We start from the raw sequence: 17769 nt of genomic DNA, 5'->3' as shown, positions 1-17769 counted from the left end.
ACAGTACCTCCAGTGACTGTTGCTGGTGTCTAACTGAGGCTTCTTTTTAGTTTGTGAGCCCTTTGGGGACATGGATCCATCTTATTTATTTGTTATTTCTCTGTGTAAACCGCCCTGGGCCATTTTTGGAAGGGTGGTATAGAAATCGAAAGAATGATTGAATGAATGAATGAAAATGGCGGCCGGGAATGACCTCCAAGGTTATTTTCGGCCACCCCTCACCCACGGATATGTGGGCTTAACCCTTTCCCCTCACCTCCCCCCCCCACATATGCCGAGGTCAGCTAATTACCCAATTGTGGATACATGAAACCATGAGTGCTGGACCCAGAATTAATAAAATAAAAATAAGCATGTACTCTGAGCTCCTCGGAGGAAGAGTGGGAAATAGATAGATAGATAGATAGATAGATAGATAGATAGATAGATAGAGGTCCTCCTGTACAACCAATGCAGCAGGGAGGATAGAACACATAAATCTGCCTTATACCAAACCAGAACACTGGTCCATCCTGCTCAGTATTGTCTGCACTGACCGAAAGACTCTCCAAGGTTTCAGGCAGGAGACTTTTCCAGCCCTACCTGGAGATGCCAGGGATTGAACCTGGGACCTTCTGTATGCAAAGCAGATGCTCTATCCCCAAGCTACAGCCCCATCCCCGATGGGATGGGAGCATGCTGGCTAGCCATCCCACCAAACAGCAAGAGCAGCCATGCACACTGGCAACTACACATTCCACATTTTAATTCACAGGGCAGAAGCAAACACACAGAGGGCTGTTCCACACATTCAACAGTATGCTCTGCAGCGCCAAGACTGAACTTGTGGTCACTAGTGGGGAGATTACTAGCCCACGTGTGCCCATTTCCTCTCCATGCATGGATTGCACAGAATGTCTGCACAGCAGTTCATTCTTTTGCAAGCAGAGCCACTTGGGCCAAAAAACAAACAAACCCCAACACAAAAAACCAACCCACAAAAAACCTTGGAGCCATTTCCCACTGTGCTGTCCCTCCACATAGTACTGCATTTCTCTCAGAGCTGGGAGAGTCCTTTAAGAGAGACGCAGCCCTCTCTTAAGAGCTTGAGGGGGCAAGCACTGCTACACTTCCCAGCACCCTGTGTGTGCCTTCCAAGATGGTGCAGGGGTTCGAGAGGGCTCCATTTCCCTTCAAGAAGTGCCCCCTCCCCAAATCACTGGGCCAAACCCAGGGCTGCACAGTGGGAATGGCTGCCTCCACAGAAGCCCAAAAAACAAATTAGTCAAGGAGCCACCACTGCCCCTCGGCCTTACCATGAAGAGCACTGCTCAACAGGGTTAAGTAATTTGGAAAACTTCAAAAGGCCATTTCCCGCTGGACTAGAGAGCCAGCAGAGACTGAAGCAGCATCTCAGAAGACTCGCTAGTGCAACAAGCACCTTCTTCACGACTCCCTGCTTCTGCTCTTAGATTGCTCAGATATCAGGAAATACTCCTTAGCAGTATTCCCTCTAACAGCGGGTCCCAGATGTTGTTGACTACACCTCCCAGAATGGCTGGGGATTCTGGGAGTTGTGGGAATCCCTGTTAGAGGGAACACTGCTCCCCAGTTTAGGCATATGGACAGGGAAGTGATTGCCTTCAGAACCTTGAAAATCAATAAGTCACCAAGTCTCCCTACTGGCCACCAGCACCTTTGATGGGGTTCTTCGCTCTTCCTCGAGTTGCTTGGACACTCTCAGCAATGTATTGGTGGTCAGTCTCCAAGTTCAGCTTCCGCTTTACCTGGAAGAGATTAAAAATAAATAAATTGGCAGACAGCAACAGCTCCATTTCAGCTCTATAGTGAAACAATAGAGAGAGTCACAGGGTACCTTAAAAAAAAAGCTCTTATTTTATCTTATCTTAGAGCTCTTTAAAAAAGCTCTATTATGACATGAGCTTTCATAGGCAAGGGATGAACGAACTACCTTGATCTGGTATTATCTGCAAGGCAGAGTCGTACATTTCCTTTCTATAGGATAATCGGATGCATAATTCCTATTCAGACATTGTGTTGTACCCATGTTCAGCTGTCTGTCCACAGGTACATGTTTTTGTATGAATGACTGTACCTGCATTCATTTTAAAAGTTAACCCAAGTATAGGCTCCCTCAAATACATCCTACAGATGGGAAGTGTATGCTGTACCTGCATTCAATGTAACTATATCTGCACACATTGTACACAGACTGTATGAATGTTCAACATAACGTGTGAAGAAGGCTATAGTAGAGTGGTAAGAATTTTGGGCTTGGACTGGGGAAATCCAGGTTTGAATCCCCAGTCAGATAGGATGCTCCTTTGATAAGCTTGACCGCACAGAGTAGCAGTGAGGATAAAATGGGGGCAACACCCAAGTAGGAGCTCCTTGAAGAAAGGGCAGGAAGTATGTCAGTTTAAATAAAATGAAATATTATGAGTGACATGTGGGAATTGCCATGACACAGAAATAGTATGTGACCAACAGTTAAACCAGTGGTGGTGAATTCCTGAGACAACACTTCCATAGCTAGCTGGAAAGAGAGGAAGAAGTTATTAACCAGGACTGGGAGTTTAAAACTTCTTCCTGTCATATGTAAGTCTGAGGCTTGGGATCATTGTGTAGAACCAGAATCAAACAATGGTTTTATTTATTTTTATTAATTTACATTTTATATCCCACTCTTCCTCCAAGGAGCCCAGAGCGGTGTACTACATACCTGGGTTTCTCCTCACAACAACCATGTGAAGTAGGTTAGGCTGAGAGAGAGAAGTGACTGGCCCAGGATCACCCAGCAAGTATCATGGCTGAATGGGGATTTGAACTTGGGTCTCCCCAGTCCTAGTCCAGCACTCTAACCAGTTCAGACTCGCTCTATGAACCTAGTTGGCACTGATGTCTCATCCTGCCCTTCTTCCAAAGAGCTCAGGGTGGCATACTTGGGGGCTGCCCCACAGGTGACTGGTCCAGAGTCATTCAGTGAGTTTCATGGCAGAATTGGAATTTGAAGCTGGATCGTCTGGTCCTGCAGTCTAACCACTATAATACACTGGCTCAAAATGATTCTAGAGTAACATACCAAGTTGCTACCATGTTTTCCTAAGTTAGCAGAATTAAATAATTAAAGCAGGTGGAATTTGGGAGGAGAAAAAAAGCAGCTAGACTGGATGACCACAATGCAAAAAGCATGTTCTAGACCAGGGATTCTCAACATTGGGTCTCCAGATGTTATCCAACTCCCATAATTCCCAGCTACAGTGGCCTTTGGCTGGAGATTATGGGAGTTAAAGTCCAATAGCATCTGGAGACCCAATGCTGAGAATCCCTGTTCTAGACAGTAGGATCAGGCTAAAGGCAGACTAACAGAAACAGCCAAGTAGTACAAAAATGAGTATATTAAACTGACACGGGTTGCCAACCTTCAGCCATTTCTCCATGCTGGGTTTCTCAACGTGTGGGTCCCCAGATGTTATTGGACTTCAACTCCCATAATCCCCAGCCCCAGTGGCCTTTGGTTGGGAATTATGGGAGCTGAAGTTCAATTACATCTGGGGACCCACACGTTGAAAATCCCTGGTTTAGACCACCTATCTTGCTTAAAGAGTTGCCAACACTGTTCTCAAGCAGGAGTTCTCCTGCTTTACCTTTCATCCATTTTTATTCCCAAAGACCAGAAACATCTCTCATGAGCATGATTTTGCTTCCAGCACACAGCCGAATAACTTGAGAGATGTATGGACACTAGCCTGGAGAAGTCAGACCTATTGCTGTTTGAAGGCCTTTAGGCTTCTTCTAGAGAGACCCAAGAAAATCCTGGCTGCCTGGAATAGCCGTGGACACTTGACAAGTCAGGCCCAAGAGCCAGAGAATTCAAATATATAAATAATGCAACCAAATATTTTATAACAACCAAAACATACTTGGCACAGTACAAACAGCTCCCAATTCAATGAGGTTTCCCAACTACAAATTAACACATACCAGCTTCTGAAGTTTGTTTTGCCAAGAACCACCCCACAGAATACACATGCAATTATTTCCTCAGGGTAATCACACCAGCATTTCTGGTCCCCTCAAGTATTGCTATTTAATATGAATAATTTGGCCAGCCTCAGAGTGTGCTTTCTTGTTCTTGTCAACAAAGTTGTCGCCTGCCATTTTTTAGAATTAAGAAATACTTTAAAAGGGGCTTAGACAAATTCATGGAGGGCAAGTCTATCAATGGCTACTTGCCTGAGGGCTGTAGGCCACCTCCAGTCAAAGAGGCAAGATGCCTCAATACCAGTTGCAGGGGAGCAACCGCAAGAGATGGTGCATGCCCTTGCCTCTTGCCTGTGGGCTTCTCAGGGGCATCTGGTGGTGGACCACTGTGTGAAACAGGATGTTGGACTAGATCAGCCTTGGGCCTGATCCAGCAGGGCTGTTCTTATGTACTGTGACCAAGCTCTCTTCCCCTGCTAACTTGGCAAAGAGGCACCTTTTAACATGGTCATTCTCTTTATTTAGCAGGGGCAGAGTAATGGCCCTATCCACCCCCAGCACAGCAGCTCCAGTGACTAATTGCTGGTGTCTATCTTGTGTTTCATTTTAGATTGTGAGCCCTTTGGGGACAGGGTTCCATCTTATTTATTTATTATTTCTCTGTGTAAACTGCCCTGAGCCATTTTTGGAAGGGTGGTATAGAAATGAAATCAAATCAAATAAATAAATAAATGACAGTGGGCATGTTATTTCTAGGAGCACAAACACGCTAACATGCAAACATGAACAGTATGGGTTGGTTTGGTGCACAACCACCAAGTTGGATTTTCTTCCCAATACACATATATAAAGTCAGGCTGACCACCATACATCCCATCCTTAACTCAATCCGATGATCCCTCCCTTCCCTGCCCGCCACACAAAGAAAAGGGGATGTTTTTGATTTTGTACGACAATGATTCAAATGGAACCTGGCCCTGTACATTTGACTGCTCCTCTGCTACTTAAGTTGGCATGACCAGTTTCTGAGCCAAGCCCAGAGAGAAGAGCACCTAACAGTATCTTATACTGTTTGAACGCATAAAGTAGCCTTATACAGAGTCAGACATTGATCCATTTCACTCACTATTGTCTACACCGGCTGGCAGGGACTTTCAGGCGGCTGTTCTCACAGCTGGGGCAGCCCTTCTAGGGAGAGGCACGGGGAGGCAGCAAGTGCTGCCCCACAGCAACACAGGCGCCATCTTTCTTTGCCCCACTGGAGCATGCTGCTCATTTTCTCCTCCTCGCCCCACTGCAGTGCACTCCTTTTATCCCTCCAACTTGAGCTCGAAATCACCCCAGCCACCACCGCCGCCTGGCTTGGTGGCATAAGCCCAGAGTTCTCACACATGTCACTGAGCTGCCTCAACAGCACACCCTCCGCATACCAAGCGCCCACCTGCAGACTGGGGACCCATCGCAGCCAGCAAAATGTCTTTGACTATACCAGTTCACAACCCTAGCTGGAGATGCAGAAGATTGCATCTGGGATCTTCGGCATAGAAAGTGCATGCACTACCACTAGGCTACACTCCCCTCCTACTAATTAAGGTCCAAGCCTTCTTTCCCTTCAGCAGGAAAGGCACTTCCAAAGACTCAAATCGGTGCAGCATTCTCATTGGCTGGCTCCACCTGGGAAGCCAGTTACAAGGCCAGGTTGCATGTTGACCTCCATATAAGGCCACTTGCTATGTTTTCGTGTGAGGAGAGGTGGCCTTGTGGCCCTGCTGGATCAGGCCCAATGTCTATCTAGTCCAGCATCCCATTTCACACAGTGGCCCACCAGAGGCCTCCAAGAAGCCCACAAGCAGAGGGTGAGTGCTTGCCCTCTCTCCTGCTAAAGCCATTGATAGACCTGTCATCCATTACTTTGTCTAAGACCCTTTTAAAGCCATCCAAGGTACTGGCCACCACATCCTGTGGCAGAGAATCCCATAGTTTGTAAGCAAGCATGAGTTGTCTCCTTTGCTAAGCAGGGCCCACCCTGGTTTGCATTTGAATGGGTGACTACATACGAGTACTGGAAAATATTCCCCTTAGGGGATGGAGCCACTCTGGATAGAGCACCTGCATGCTTGCACGCAAAAGTTCCAAGTTCCCTCCCTGGCAGCATCTCCAAGATAGGACTGAGAGAGATTCCTGCCTGCAACCTTGGAGAAGCCTCTGTCAGTCTGTGAAGACAACACTGAGCTAGATAGACCAATGGTCTGACTCAGTATATGGCAGTGTCCTATGTTCCTCTAAGTCGCACTCAGGGAGGAAGACGTGTAAGATCGCTGTGTGTGAGCAAAACTGAAAGAGACCAGACAGTGAGTGATTTGGGCCTCTAAAAATGCAAAGACGACATCTAAAAACCTGAACTTCTTTTTGGCCTGAAAAGCTGGTGTTGGCTTCCCAAAACTTAACAAGCACCTTGGAATCTGAAATATTTCCCCAGACTCAACCTGGAACAGCCCTTCTAAAAAAACAGAAAACATATACACACACACACACACACACACACACACACACACAGAAGCATCCCTCCTTCCCTCATCTGCCCAGAATTGAGCAAATCAGGTTCTGGGGCTCTGGGATTCTCCACACATTGCAGGTCATGCCCTCAAACCAATGCAGAGCTTGCAACACGGCACTGCTAAGAGGGTGGGGAAGCCAAACATCTTCAGTCTCTCCCCGAACAACAGGCACCCCAATGAGACAACACAAAGTGAAAGCTCATTACAGATTCCTGACCCAAACAGTAGGCCCTACCGTTAAAACAAAGAACTGACTGTAAAGCGGCTGCCTACTGCAGGCCCCTTGACAGAAAGGGCCTCTGTGGGAGGAGAATGTCAAACGAGCAGAATGCTTTGTGAGCATCACCTCACAGGATTGCTTCACTGGGCCCTCAAGGAGGCCCTTGCACGGCCAACACCAAAGCAAGAGTTTCAGATCTCCCAAAGAGGACCATGCGGGGGGGGGGGGGGGGGGAGGGGAGGCGCGTGTTCTCACACAATATAGCAAAGGACAATCATAACTCAATATTTTACTTGGCAGCTGTCTCATTGCAGCTGACAGTAAGTCACTTAAGGATCCAAATCCATTTACTTAATCTTCAATAAGCCAGTCCAGTTAAGAAGGCAGAGGAAAGAGAACAGATCTGCACGTTGAGACCCTTAATTTTGGAGGGACACAAATCTCCGAGTCTCTTCCCATGATCACCAATACAGGCTCTGATCACTGCTGCACAGAAGGGTTACCACTGTTTCCATGAAAGAGATGTAGGCAGAAATGCATTAGGGGCAACTTTCCCCAGCCTAGAGACAGAATGCTTGATAGAGAGCTGAAAGCTAGGGAGGAGAGCTGGTCTTGTGGAAGCAAGCATGACTTGTCCCATTAGCTAAGCAGGATCTGCCCTGGTTTGCACTTGAATGGGAGACTACATGTATGAGCACTGTAAGATATTCCCCTTAGGGGATGAAGCCGCTCTGGGAAGAGCAGAAGGTTCCAAGTTCCCTCCCTAGCTTCTCCAAGATAGGGCTGAGAGAGATTCCTTCCAGCAACCTTGAAGCCGCTGCCAGTCTGGGTAGACAATACTGAGCTAGATGGACCAATGGTCTGACTCAATATATGGCAGCTTCCTTTGTTCCTAAAGCTGACAGAAAATGATAGGAAAGCTGTGCCTGTTGAACTGCTGTCTACCATGAAGCTGTAAAGAACCTCCATGAGGCAAAAGTGACAACACTATATATACTGAAAAGTGAAGGAAGGGGAGGACTAGATTAGTGCATCATTACTGTAGTACTAGGGCAATTGGTTGAAGTGCGCCGAGTGTAACTAAGTCACATTAAGTAGTCTTAAGGTAAGCACTTTAATTGCTCACTCTTTTCCTTGTGTTGCCAGATGCTGCTTCTATATTCTGAGTAGGTGAGCTGCAGAAGCAAACCCATATTACTGAGGGGACTTCAGTCTCTTACAGAACCTCTTACTTTTCACCAACATCTCGGTGCTTGTTTTAATACCAAATTGATGCACTTTGAGAGAAATGCACTTTGGGTATGCTCCGAGGCTACAGCCTCTGTTAACAGCCAGTTTACAATGTAGTACTTTGTGTCTCTTGACCTGTTTGCAGACATCAGTAAGTAGTAGCCCATATGTACCTTGCCCCCACCAGGGTCCAGCAGGGAGGAAGCACTGTTGTGAATGCTCAGAGGCTGTGCTATCTATTGACAGCTTTTAAAGTGTTATACTTTGTAGACAGCAGGGAAAGAGACGGAAACATGTCACAACTTGGCAAAGAGGCACCTTTTAATGTGGTGATTCTCTTTATTTAGCTGGGGGAGAGTAACTGGCCCTATCCACCCCCAGCACAGTACCTCCAGTGACTGTTGCTGGTGTCTGATGTTTCTTTTTAGATTGTGAGCCCTTTGGGGACAGGGTTCCATCTTATTTGTTTGTTATTTCTCTGTGTAAACCACCCTGAGCCATTTTTGGAAGGGCAGTATAGAAATCAAATAAATGAATGAATGAACTTCATAAAAACAAATTTAGCAATACCAATACTAGTGTGAAGTACCTAGAATTCCTTCTTAAAAGTTGTGAATGCACATTGGCATTGATTGCTATGTGCAATGGATAGTGTTCCAAACCCCAATTTATCTCTTGAATTACTGATTTATTTTCCTTCTGAAGAAGGGAATTTTCAAAATGAATGAAGTAGAAACTGAGTTGATGCTTTAGTGAGCAACGTTTACAGAGTTGTTATAAAAGTTGTGTGTTAAATGCTGGTTGAGTGCTCTTCTTTCTCACCCCTCCAAGTCTGTGCCATTTTTCACTTTCAATTTGCTCTGAGCATCCATTTGCAAAACTGTGAGAATAGAGTGGATATATTGTAGGATTACTGTAACATTCTTTCCATTGTTTGTTCCCAGACTCTGGTATTGAGATATACTGCCTCTGAACATGGAGGTTCCATTTAGCTAATTTGGCTTATAACTCTTCATGTTCCATGAATTTCCTTAAAAAAGGATTAATCTCCATTTTCTAATAGATAGAGTGAAATTGACCCACTTTAGTTAGTTTAAGTATTATTTAATTCTGAAAAGTAGCCTACTGCTAAACTTGTGTTAAACTTTAGAACGCATCCTGGGCATGTTTAGCAATTAAAATATAGGTGAAGCAGCTTAAACATTTTAAGGTACAGTAAAATTCGAGGTAAAATTTTAACAGACACACACACAGAGCAGCTAAATAATTTAGTGCCTTTTCAAAATACAAGGAAGTTAAAATATTTAAAAGCCTTCAGTTTAAGATGAGAGGATGTTTCAAGTACTCTAAACAGCATGCACCATATAAGCAGTAAAGACTTTGGGGATTCTTGTCTCTTATACTGTCTTTATAGATTAGGCTACACGCACGACAGTTTGCCTTACTCAACACTGGCAGAAATTCAATAGGTTCAGCTTCCCCCACTCACTCGCTAGATGTGCACCTGATGAACTTCTGCCTGGTTCTTCTCTAAAAGGCACAGTGCTCTCCAAAAATGCTCCTTACTAGGCAGGGCTGCACAACTTCGGCCCTCCTACAGATGCTGGCCAACAACTCCTGCCCTCCCTGACTGGCCACTGTGGCTGCAGATGATGGGAGTTGTAGTCCAAAAACAACTGGAAGGGCCAAGTTGTGCAGCCCTATACTATAGCAACTAGCCAGACAGAAATTCAGCAGCTGCACTTTTCTTCCCCCTCGTATTCAAGAGGCAATGCAGATGGCAATGCAAGGTACTGAGCCAGAACGGGGGCAGGAAGGAAGAATCACTAGACTGCAACTCCTCCTGGCTTGGTGCCCTCTCTTGCATTTCATTTCCTTCCCTGCCGATACAGAAGAATATCACCCAATTGCTTCAGCACAGGCCAAGATATTCCTTCCCCGAACAGCAGAAATTCAGGGTGCCTTTGCAGACTTGAGTATGTTCATGAACTATGCTTCCCCCTTATTTGCCTTGGCTCTCATCGAGGCTGCTGCCGTGATTGTTCGGTGTCCCCTTCTGCCAGATGCCACCTCAGCTTGCTTTGTTCTTTGACATAATCAAGCTATGTCATTACTATTATATCCAGTGTCACTGAGATCCATAAGCCAAACTGGCAAACTCTGTGGTAGTGGCTATAGAATCTCACCAGCTGCAGACGCACTCTTAAAATGATTTTTCAGGTTTGAAAGGAGTTCCTCTTAAATGGCGGGAAGGACTCAAAGATTTGATCTAGCGGCCTGCAATTGCTCCAACTGCTGTTACCAGCTTTGGCCAAGGTGTTAGGAACTGGTGTCAGACTAGATCAGGCCTGCTCAACTTCGGTCCTCCTGCAGATGTTGGCCTATAACTCCCATAATCCCTGGCTACTGGCCACTGTGGTTGGGAATTATGGGAGTTGTAGTTCCAAAGACAGCTGGAGGGGGGCAAAGTTGAGCAGGCCTGGACTAGACCAATGTTTCCCAACCTTTTTCATCTGAAGGCACTCATTTTAAAAATGGGGCACTCTGCCCCACCCCCATCCCAATACACCTCTTTTTGCAATTATTTTTGGTTTTGAGATAATAGGCAGGTGTAGCCTTCCCTTGGCTTGCCCCATAATGCACCAGGAAGGGCACACCTCTCCCAGTGCATAAGGGAGCTAGTTTCAACTCCCTGCTTTTGGAGCCAACTCCCCCTCCACCTTATGTCCTGAGGGAGGACATGTCCTTCCTGGTGCATTATGGGGCAAGTCAGCACCAGGAGTGGGAAACTCAAACTCCCCCCTCTTGGAGCTGACTCAAAGTCAGTGTGGCACACTGGCCAGCCTCCCATAGCACACTGGTTGGCATGGGAAACACTGAACTAGACAACGTTCCAAGGCTGGAGGTGCCTTCTTAATCCAGGGCAAGTTATTGGAGGACCACAGCTGGAAGCTGAGAATGCAGACCTATTGCATAGTATTGATGGCATATTCTCTTAGCAGCTCATTTGTGGGATGCTGTGCATGATATCACAATGTATTAGGCAGAAATCCATCAGGTGCATCTCTAAGAAGAGATTGTAGACACTTATACAGTTTTATACACATTTACCTGAGAGCAAGCCCCCACTGTCCACAGAAATAAGTTTCCTCTGTGGTCAACAGAGCTTACTCCCAAAGTAAGTGGTTTTTTGATCGTTGATATATTCAACATTGTTAGAATATATGTCAATTATATATAGACTAGTAACTCTTAAATTTAATTGGTGGATCATGCCACAGTATTAACTCTATTAAGCACTGTGGGTAGGTAACCAAGAGACCAACAATACTTTGGATCCTTGCTCTCTTCTCTCCCCCACCCAAGGGAGATACACATGAGTGATCCATTCTACCAGAGTATTTATCCTAACTTCTCCCAATCTGTTTCCTAAGCATTCACACATTCAAGCAGAAACCTGTAGTACAAAAAGCTAAAAGCAAGTGGTATTTAAAGTGTGCTGACAAGACCATTTTGACTCCTGGCACCCACAAAGCCCTGTGGTTTTCTTTGGTAGAATACAGTAGGGGTTTACCATTGCCTCCTCCCGCGCAGTATGAGATGATGCCTTTCAGCATCTTCTTATATTGCTGCTGCCCGTTATAGGTGTTCCCCATGGTCCGGGAAAAATACCAGCGGGGATTTGAACCGTCAACCTTCTGCTTGTTAGTCAAGCATTTCTCTGCTGCACCACTTAAGGTGACTAAGTAGTATTTACTCATTCCTTATTAAAATGTTTTTTCCTCCTTGCCCTACCACTTAAAGGTCAGCCAATTTGTTTGTACACAGTAATATATTATGCATCAATATTCCCAAATCCTGCCTTTTCATTACAGGGTCCATGTCTTTCTCTTATGGCACATACAAAGGTTAAACACAACACAGCCAGTGTTAAAGCAATTAACCAGAAGCTAAGTTTAACACTATATTTGCTATATAGAGACTAAATCACAGGGTGCATAACCTCCCCATATGAATAATAGAGGGGCATAACATACATTGCTTTTTGTCTCCCTGAAAGAAGCTAGCCGGATGTAAGAGCAGTGAGAGTTACACTGCTTGCCACCTACTTCCTCTTCATGCAATGGCAAGCTGATTATCCCGGCTTTCCATTCCACAGGCCTCCCTTTTGTGTTGTATCAGACCATGCCTTGCAAACCCTGGAGTACATAGTTCTAAAGAAATGCACAACCACCACAGCCAAACATTTTCCTTGGTTAAGAAGAACAAATTGCACACAACCCTCTGGCCTTAACATCCTGCAACAGGAAGTTAAGCTGCTTCATTAACAACCTTACAGACTGCTGCTGCTGCTGCAGCAAAAGGAAAGAGGCCCATTACAATCTAGTAAGCTTTCCAATCAAACCGAGATTTACAGCTATCATTCTAGGTCAGAGACTTCTGGGGTTCAGATCTACAAAGTTACATTTTGAGGACTGAACCTTCTGGTTAATGATTTCTTTGCATGCCTTCATGAGCACTCACTTTGCCCTTCCTGTGAGGATTGCTACATATGCCACGTTTAAGAGGCACTATTTCAGTCACAGTTTTTAAACTCTCCCCACATCCCTCCTGTAATTACAGCATCAGGGAAGACTTTACCGAGCCACACAGGGTTTTAACACAATATCAGGTCTCAGATATCCAACTGCAGGCCTGTGCCTCTGATCACATACTTGGGCTTAGGGAAACCAGAAAGGGATCCCCACGAATACAAGGATTCTTATTTAGCAAGTCCCTGGAGATTCAGATAATCATTCTGGGCAGAATTTGCAAGCTGCATATATTGGGGCAATGGGGGTGGGGGAAGCAAATCTGAGATGCTGACCATTTGTTACTCAGCATATGGCTTATACCCTTCATTAGGGAAGGGGACTATACATTGTTCCAATATGCTGAATGAAAAGTCTAATAACTGTCACGTTTCTTTTGTTTACGATAATCTTTCTATCTCTGTACCTTGTCCCGTTGTGTTCCTGCAGGCAGCTCAAGTCCTGCTTCAGGATCAGGCTCGATTTAGTGCTAAACAACGCGCATCTAAGTTCTTTGCCTAGCATTAAAAATATGTCCTTTGTAGCAGCAGTTTGCATAAAATGGCATGCCTAGATATTACACCCATGTGCAACTGGGCGCATGGATTAAGCAGCACATGCTGTTGCTGGCAAAGATCCTGGCTTCCTAGAGGGCAACGACAGGGAAAGCGGGTGGCATTACCGGCGGACGTTCCAGAGCAGGCCTCTGCGTTGCTGTCTCCAATCTGGCGGGTTGTGGCGTGGCGAACAGCAGCAGTTCAGTGTCGGGCACTCCTTCGGGCGTGGGGAGCTCGTCTGGGGTGGAAATGATGACTATCTGCTGTTCCATTACATGGATGGCCTCTGCGCCCCTCAGGAGGGCTTCCAGGTCTGCCACATTCTGGGTCACTTCCAGGCCCTCCAGAGACATGATACAAGGCGCCGGGACTCACATGCCCAGGAACTTGGATGCGGGCGGGGTGGGGGAAGCCCTGATCCTGCCCCCCTCACCGCCTCCACCCCCACCGCAGGAAGTCAGAGAACCCCCCCGGTCTGGGCCCCCTCCCGGGAATCAGAGTCGTATCAGGGGGCCAGTGCCATCGCCCTGGACGCTGGGGTGGAGGGAGACACCGGATGGCAGAGGCTGGAAACCAGGAACACGCCCCATCCTCTTCAAGAGCAGAGGCCCGGGAAATGGTGTCCCGCGGAGGTGCAGCCGGTCAGGGCCGTAAGTCGAGAGAGAGCAGCAGCAGGGCCAAGAATGGAGGGTGCCGAGGCTGCTTTCCAGACCATCTGCAAGTCCCCTGGTAAGACTCTGATCGGCGGCTGGAAGGAAAGGGTGGGAGTGACACCACGGCACACAGCAGGGCTCCCTTCCGCCCACGCTCTCCGGGTCAGTGCCGACTTCCTAGCTGCCCAGACCCGCTCCCTTCGGGTCTCGCCTAGGTCGGGGGGATCTTCTTCTTTCTCCCCGAATCTTTCCGCTTGCGCGCTCAGCCGAGCCCCTTTGATCTGCTGCGCTCAGCTCAGGCACTGTTATTGTTCCCAGCTGGTCCCGGCCCCGCACACGTTTGCGCGCCAAATCCTTTTTGCCGCGAAAGCAGCACGAGCAGGGCATCCTCGCTCTCATTGGCCGGACCCGCCACATCAACATTCGGCTTCGGAGGAGAGCCGCGGCTTCATTGGTCGCAGCTTTGAGATTGATACATCACGCCGCCTTCCCGTTGGCTACGATCGGGCGGTCGCCGAGCGCAGTGGTGACGGCTCAAACGCTCTGACAGCCGCCCAATGACAACCGCCTGAGTGCGGAAGGGGGAACACAGCCTGGCCAATCATCATCAGAAGAGCTAAGAGACGCAGCGGCTGGGCATGTGGGAGAGCAGACGTTATTATGGCATATGGGTGGGGGAGTGTCTTGGTAGCAGTAACTACACGGGGACGTGCCAGTGTCGCTCGTGCTAGTCTGTCCTCAGCGTGTAAGTGCGATCTTTCTGCAGTGTTAGCCTACTTTGCGGTCTTCACTTTTGTGCCACATATTTCAGACGCGTGCATTTTACTCCTTTCACAGCTGAGCTCCTTCGGTGTTTCTAATTTTCTTTGGTCTCAGAGAATGTACGGCCCGATCCTCTACTACACATTTACTCGGAAGTAAGTCCCCCGTGATCAGAGGGGCTTACTCACAAGTAAGTGCATATAAGATTACATTGCAGTTTAACAGCTTGATCTTCGGGAGTTCACTAGGGAGTAAGGCTGCAGTCCTGCGTAGAGTTACCTGTGAGTCCCATTGAACACAGTGGGACTTATTCCGAATAAGCATGCATAAGATTGTGCTTGAAGTCCCCCTGTGTTCTATGGGATTAGCTCCCCAATAACCGAGCACAGCCCAATCCTTCCTATTCATGTATTCAGAAATATGCCCGATTGTGTTCAATTGAACGTTTTCCAACTGTGAAGTCTGCAGCCGGATGGAAGATGCTGGGGCAGGACTTCAAGATTGCTTGCAAATTATGTCCTGGAAGCCTTTAACCCTTATTCCCAAATAGAACAGAATAATAGAATATAAGCATCAGAAGGGATCCTAGAGGCCTTCTAGTCCAACTCCTCCTCAGTATGGAAACTGCTACAGCATGCCTGACAGATGGCTTTCCAGCCTCTGTTTAAAAGCCTCCACCAGACAGCCCACGGCTGCACAAGGCAGGCTGTTCCATTGTCGAACAGCTCTTACAATTAAGACATTCTTCCTAATGTCTACCCTGAATCTGCTTCCCTATAATTCCAACCCACTGGTTCTAGTCTGGCTCTCAGGAGCAACAAAGAACCAGTCCAGTCCTTCTATGTGTCAGCCCTTCAGATATTTGAAGATGGCTGTCATATTCCCCCTGAATCTTCTTTTCTCCAACTCCTTCAACCATTCCTCACAGGACTTGGTTTCCAAACCTCTCATCATCTGTATTGCTCTCTTCTGAACCCGTTTCAATTTATCCATGTTCTTCTTTCAGTTTAGGTCCCAGAATTGGACACATTATTGCAAGTGAGGTCTGACCAGTGCAGAATAGAATGGAACTATTATTACATCTCTTGATCTGGACACTATGCTAGGGATGGGCAAGAACCTGTGCACCTCTGAACAGGTTCAAACAGCCAGTGGTTTCGCTGATTCAAAGGGGGGGCACCTTTAAGGGCGGGGGAGGGTGCACTTCCACCACCACCACGTTTCCCCTGCTGGTGCTCTCTTAAAAACCGGTCTGGCGGGGCAGCAGCGAACCTCCCTGCCTCCCCATTCCCTCCTTGGTCGGGAAGCGACCGGAAGTACCCTGCATGCGTTGGGTGCGCGCACGCACAAATCACACTCGCATGTACGTCAGCAGCAGGGAGGTATGCGACCGCCCCGCTGGACCGGTTTTTAAGAGAGCGCTCGTGGGGGAAATGCAGCGGAGGGTGTACCCCTCCTCTGCCCTTAAAGGTGTCCCTCCCACCTTTGAACTGGCCCCCGCCAGTTCCGTGCACATCCTTACACTATGCCTCTGTTAATACAGCTGAAAACTGCATTTGCTTTTTTAGCAGCTGCATCACACTGCTGGCTTTTGTTCCATTTATTGTCCACTAAGACACCTAGGCTATTTTGCATATTCTGCTGTCAAGCTAGGTCTGCCTCCTATACTTGTGCATTTGATATTTTTTTTAACCCAGAAGCAGGGCTTTACCTTTATATACAAATATACAAGGATAGTTGTGATTCCTTAATGATGGTAAAAGGGCACTTTGCTTATGCTCAAAAACATTCATTAGAATTAATTAGGAGAGGGGAGCTGGTCTTGTGGTAGCAGGCATGACTTGTCCCCTTAGCTAAGCAGGGTCTGCCCTGGTTGCATATGAATGGGAGACTTGATGTGTGAGCACTGTAAGATATTCCCTTTGGATGGAGTTGCTCTGGGAAGAGCAGAAGGTTCCAAGTTCCCTCTCTGGCATCTCCAAGATAGGACAAGATTTTTTTTTTAATAGGACAAGATTTTTTATTGAACCAACAAACTACCAAAGCATACAGTACGTTGCCAAAGCACAATTATATACAAAGTAGTTGTTTGTACATGATATAGCTACAAAGATTCACACACAAGGATTTGGAAACCCACAAGGTTATGAAGTATATGCAGGTAGTACTGTAACTTGGGGGTGGGGGATTTCAAGGCACATCAGGTAATTGGGGGGGGGTTACGTCCGACGTCCATTTCCACAATTTGTCCCATTGCTGTTTAGAAGAGACACTCTTGTCTTTTTGCACATAACCATACAAACCTTTCCAGAAGAGATTTACTGTCTCATCCACGTGAACCTCTTGGTCGTGTCTTCCCTCCCTATTCCTATGCAGGAGCATTGCATAAATGACATACAGGTTTACTAACCTGATTACGAGGAGGGGAACATTCCAATTCCCTAGTATGAGGGCACCCGTTCCGTCCCGTTTCCTTGAAGATTTCTTTCTGGGACCTCGAAAAGAGGTTCTATCACTCAAACCCGAGGTTAGTTCTTCCCAAGTCTGTTTTTCCAAATCAGGCCACTCTAACAGCTTGCTCACTCCTTGCCACACTCTTTTGGCTACTACGCACTCTTTTAAGAAATGTGAGTGGGTTTCCCTGAATGTTTTGCCTAGCTCACTAGCTTTCTGTTTGCAGGTGATTTTAGGGCACTCTTGCTGGTCCTCTGGGAACCATGGCTTAGCCGCATTAAGTGGTAGTACTTGATGGTATAAGCGCCACCTTGTTTCCCATAAATGGAAAGGGACTTTTTTCTCCTTAAAGAGAGCGATAGGGTGATCGGGTTGCAACAAGTACTGTGAAGTGTGGTGTTTGTAGCGTTAACGTTCTAAATCAGGTTTTAAGAAACCCACTTCTAGAATCTCTCCATAAATTGTTTTCCTTAGCTGCTTAACTGAGGAGGATCCTTTAAATAGATCCGGTTCAACCTTCCATTTTTAAGTGTGAATAACAAATCTCTCAAGTAGTCTGGGTGTTCTCTTTTTAATACTTGTGTGATATTACCATTGAAAGATCCTTTCCCCTACCATGCTATGCCCCATGCTGACGTGCGCCAATGCAGAGCGAAAAGCGAGACCCAGGTTTTTTGCAGGAGGTTGGACATATTCCAAGATAGGGCTGAGAGAGATTCCTGCCTGCAACCTTGGAGAAGCTGCTGCCAGGCCCTGATGACAGCACTGAGCTAGATAGAA

General features: G+C 46.8%; 1 protein-coding gene across 1 annotated transcript in view; it reads right to left on the bottom strand.

Moving 5' to 3' along the window:
• The window catches only part of E2F1 (E2F transcription factor 1), a 34614-nt gene extending 20500 nt beyond the window's left edge, over nt 1-14114 (bottom strand). The window contains exons 1-2 of the mRNA XM_053250799.1: nt 13246-14114; nt 1676-1766 (exon numbers count right to left, since the gene is read on the bottom strand). Of these exons, the coding sequence (XP_053106774.1) occupies nt 1676-1766; nt 13246-13473 (319 nt within the window). The 5' untranslated portion in view covers nt 13474-14114. The remainder of the gene's footprint in view (nt 1-1675; nt 1767-13245) is intronic.
• Between the last annotated feature and the right edge of the window lie 3655 nt (nt 14115-17769).

This window comes from Hemicordylus capensis, chromosome 4, assembly GCF_027244095.1.
Source record: "Hemicordylus capensis ecotype Gifberg chromosome 4, rHemCap1.1.pri, whole genome shotgun sequence".
In the NCBI taxonomy this organism is placed as follows: domain Eukaryota; kingdom Metazoa; phylum Chordata; class Lepidosauria; order Squamata; family Cordylidae; genus Hemicordylus; species Hemicordylus capensis.
This window is presented reverse-complemented; position numbering and strand designations above follow the sequence as displayed.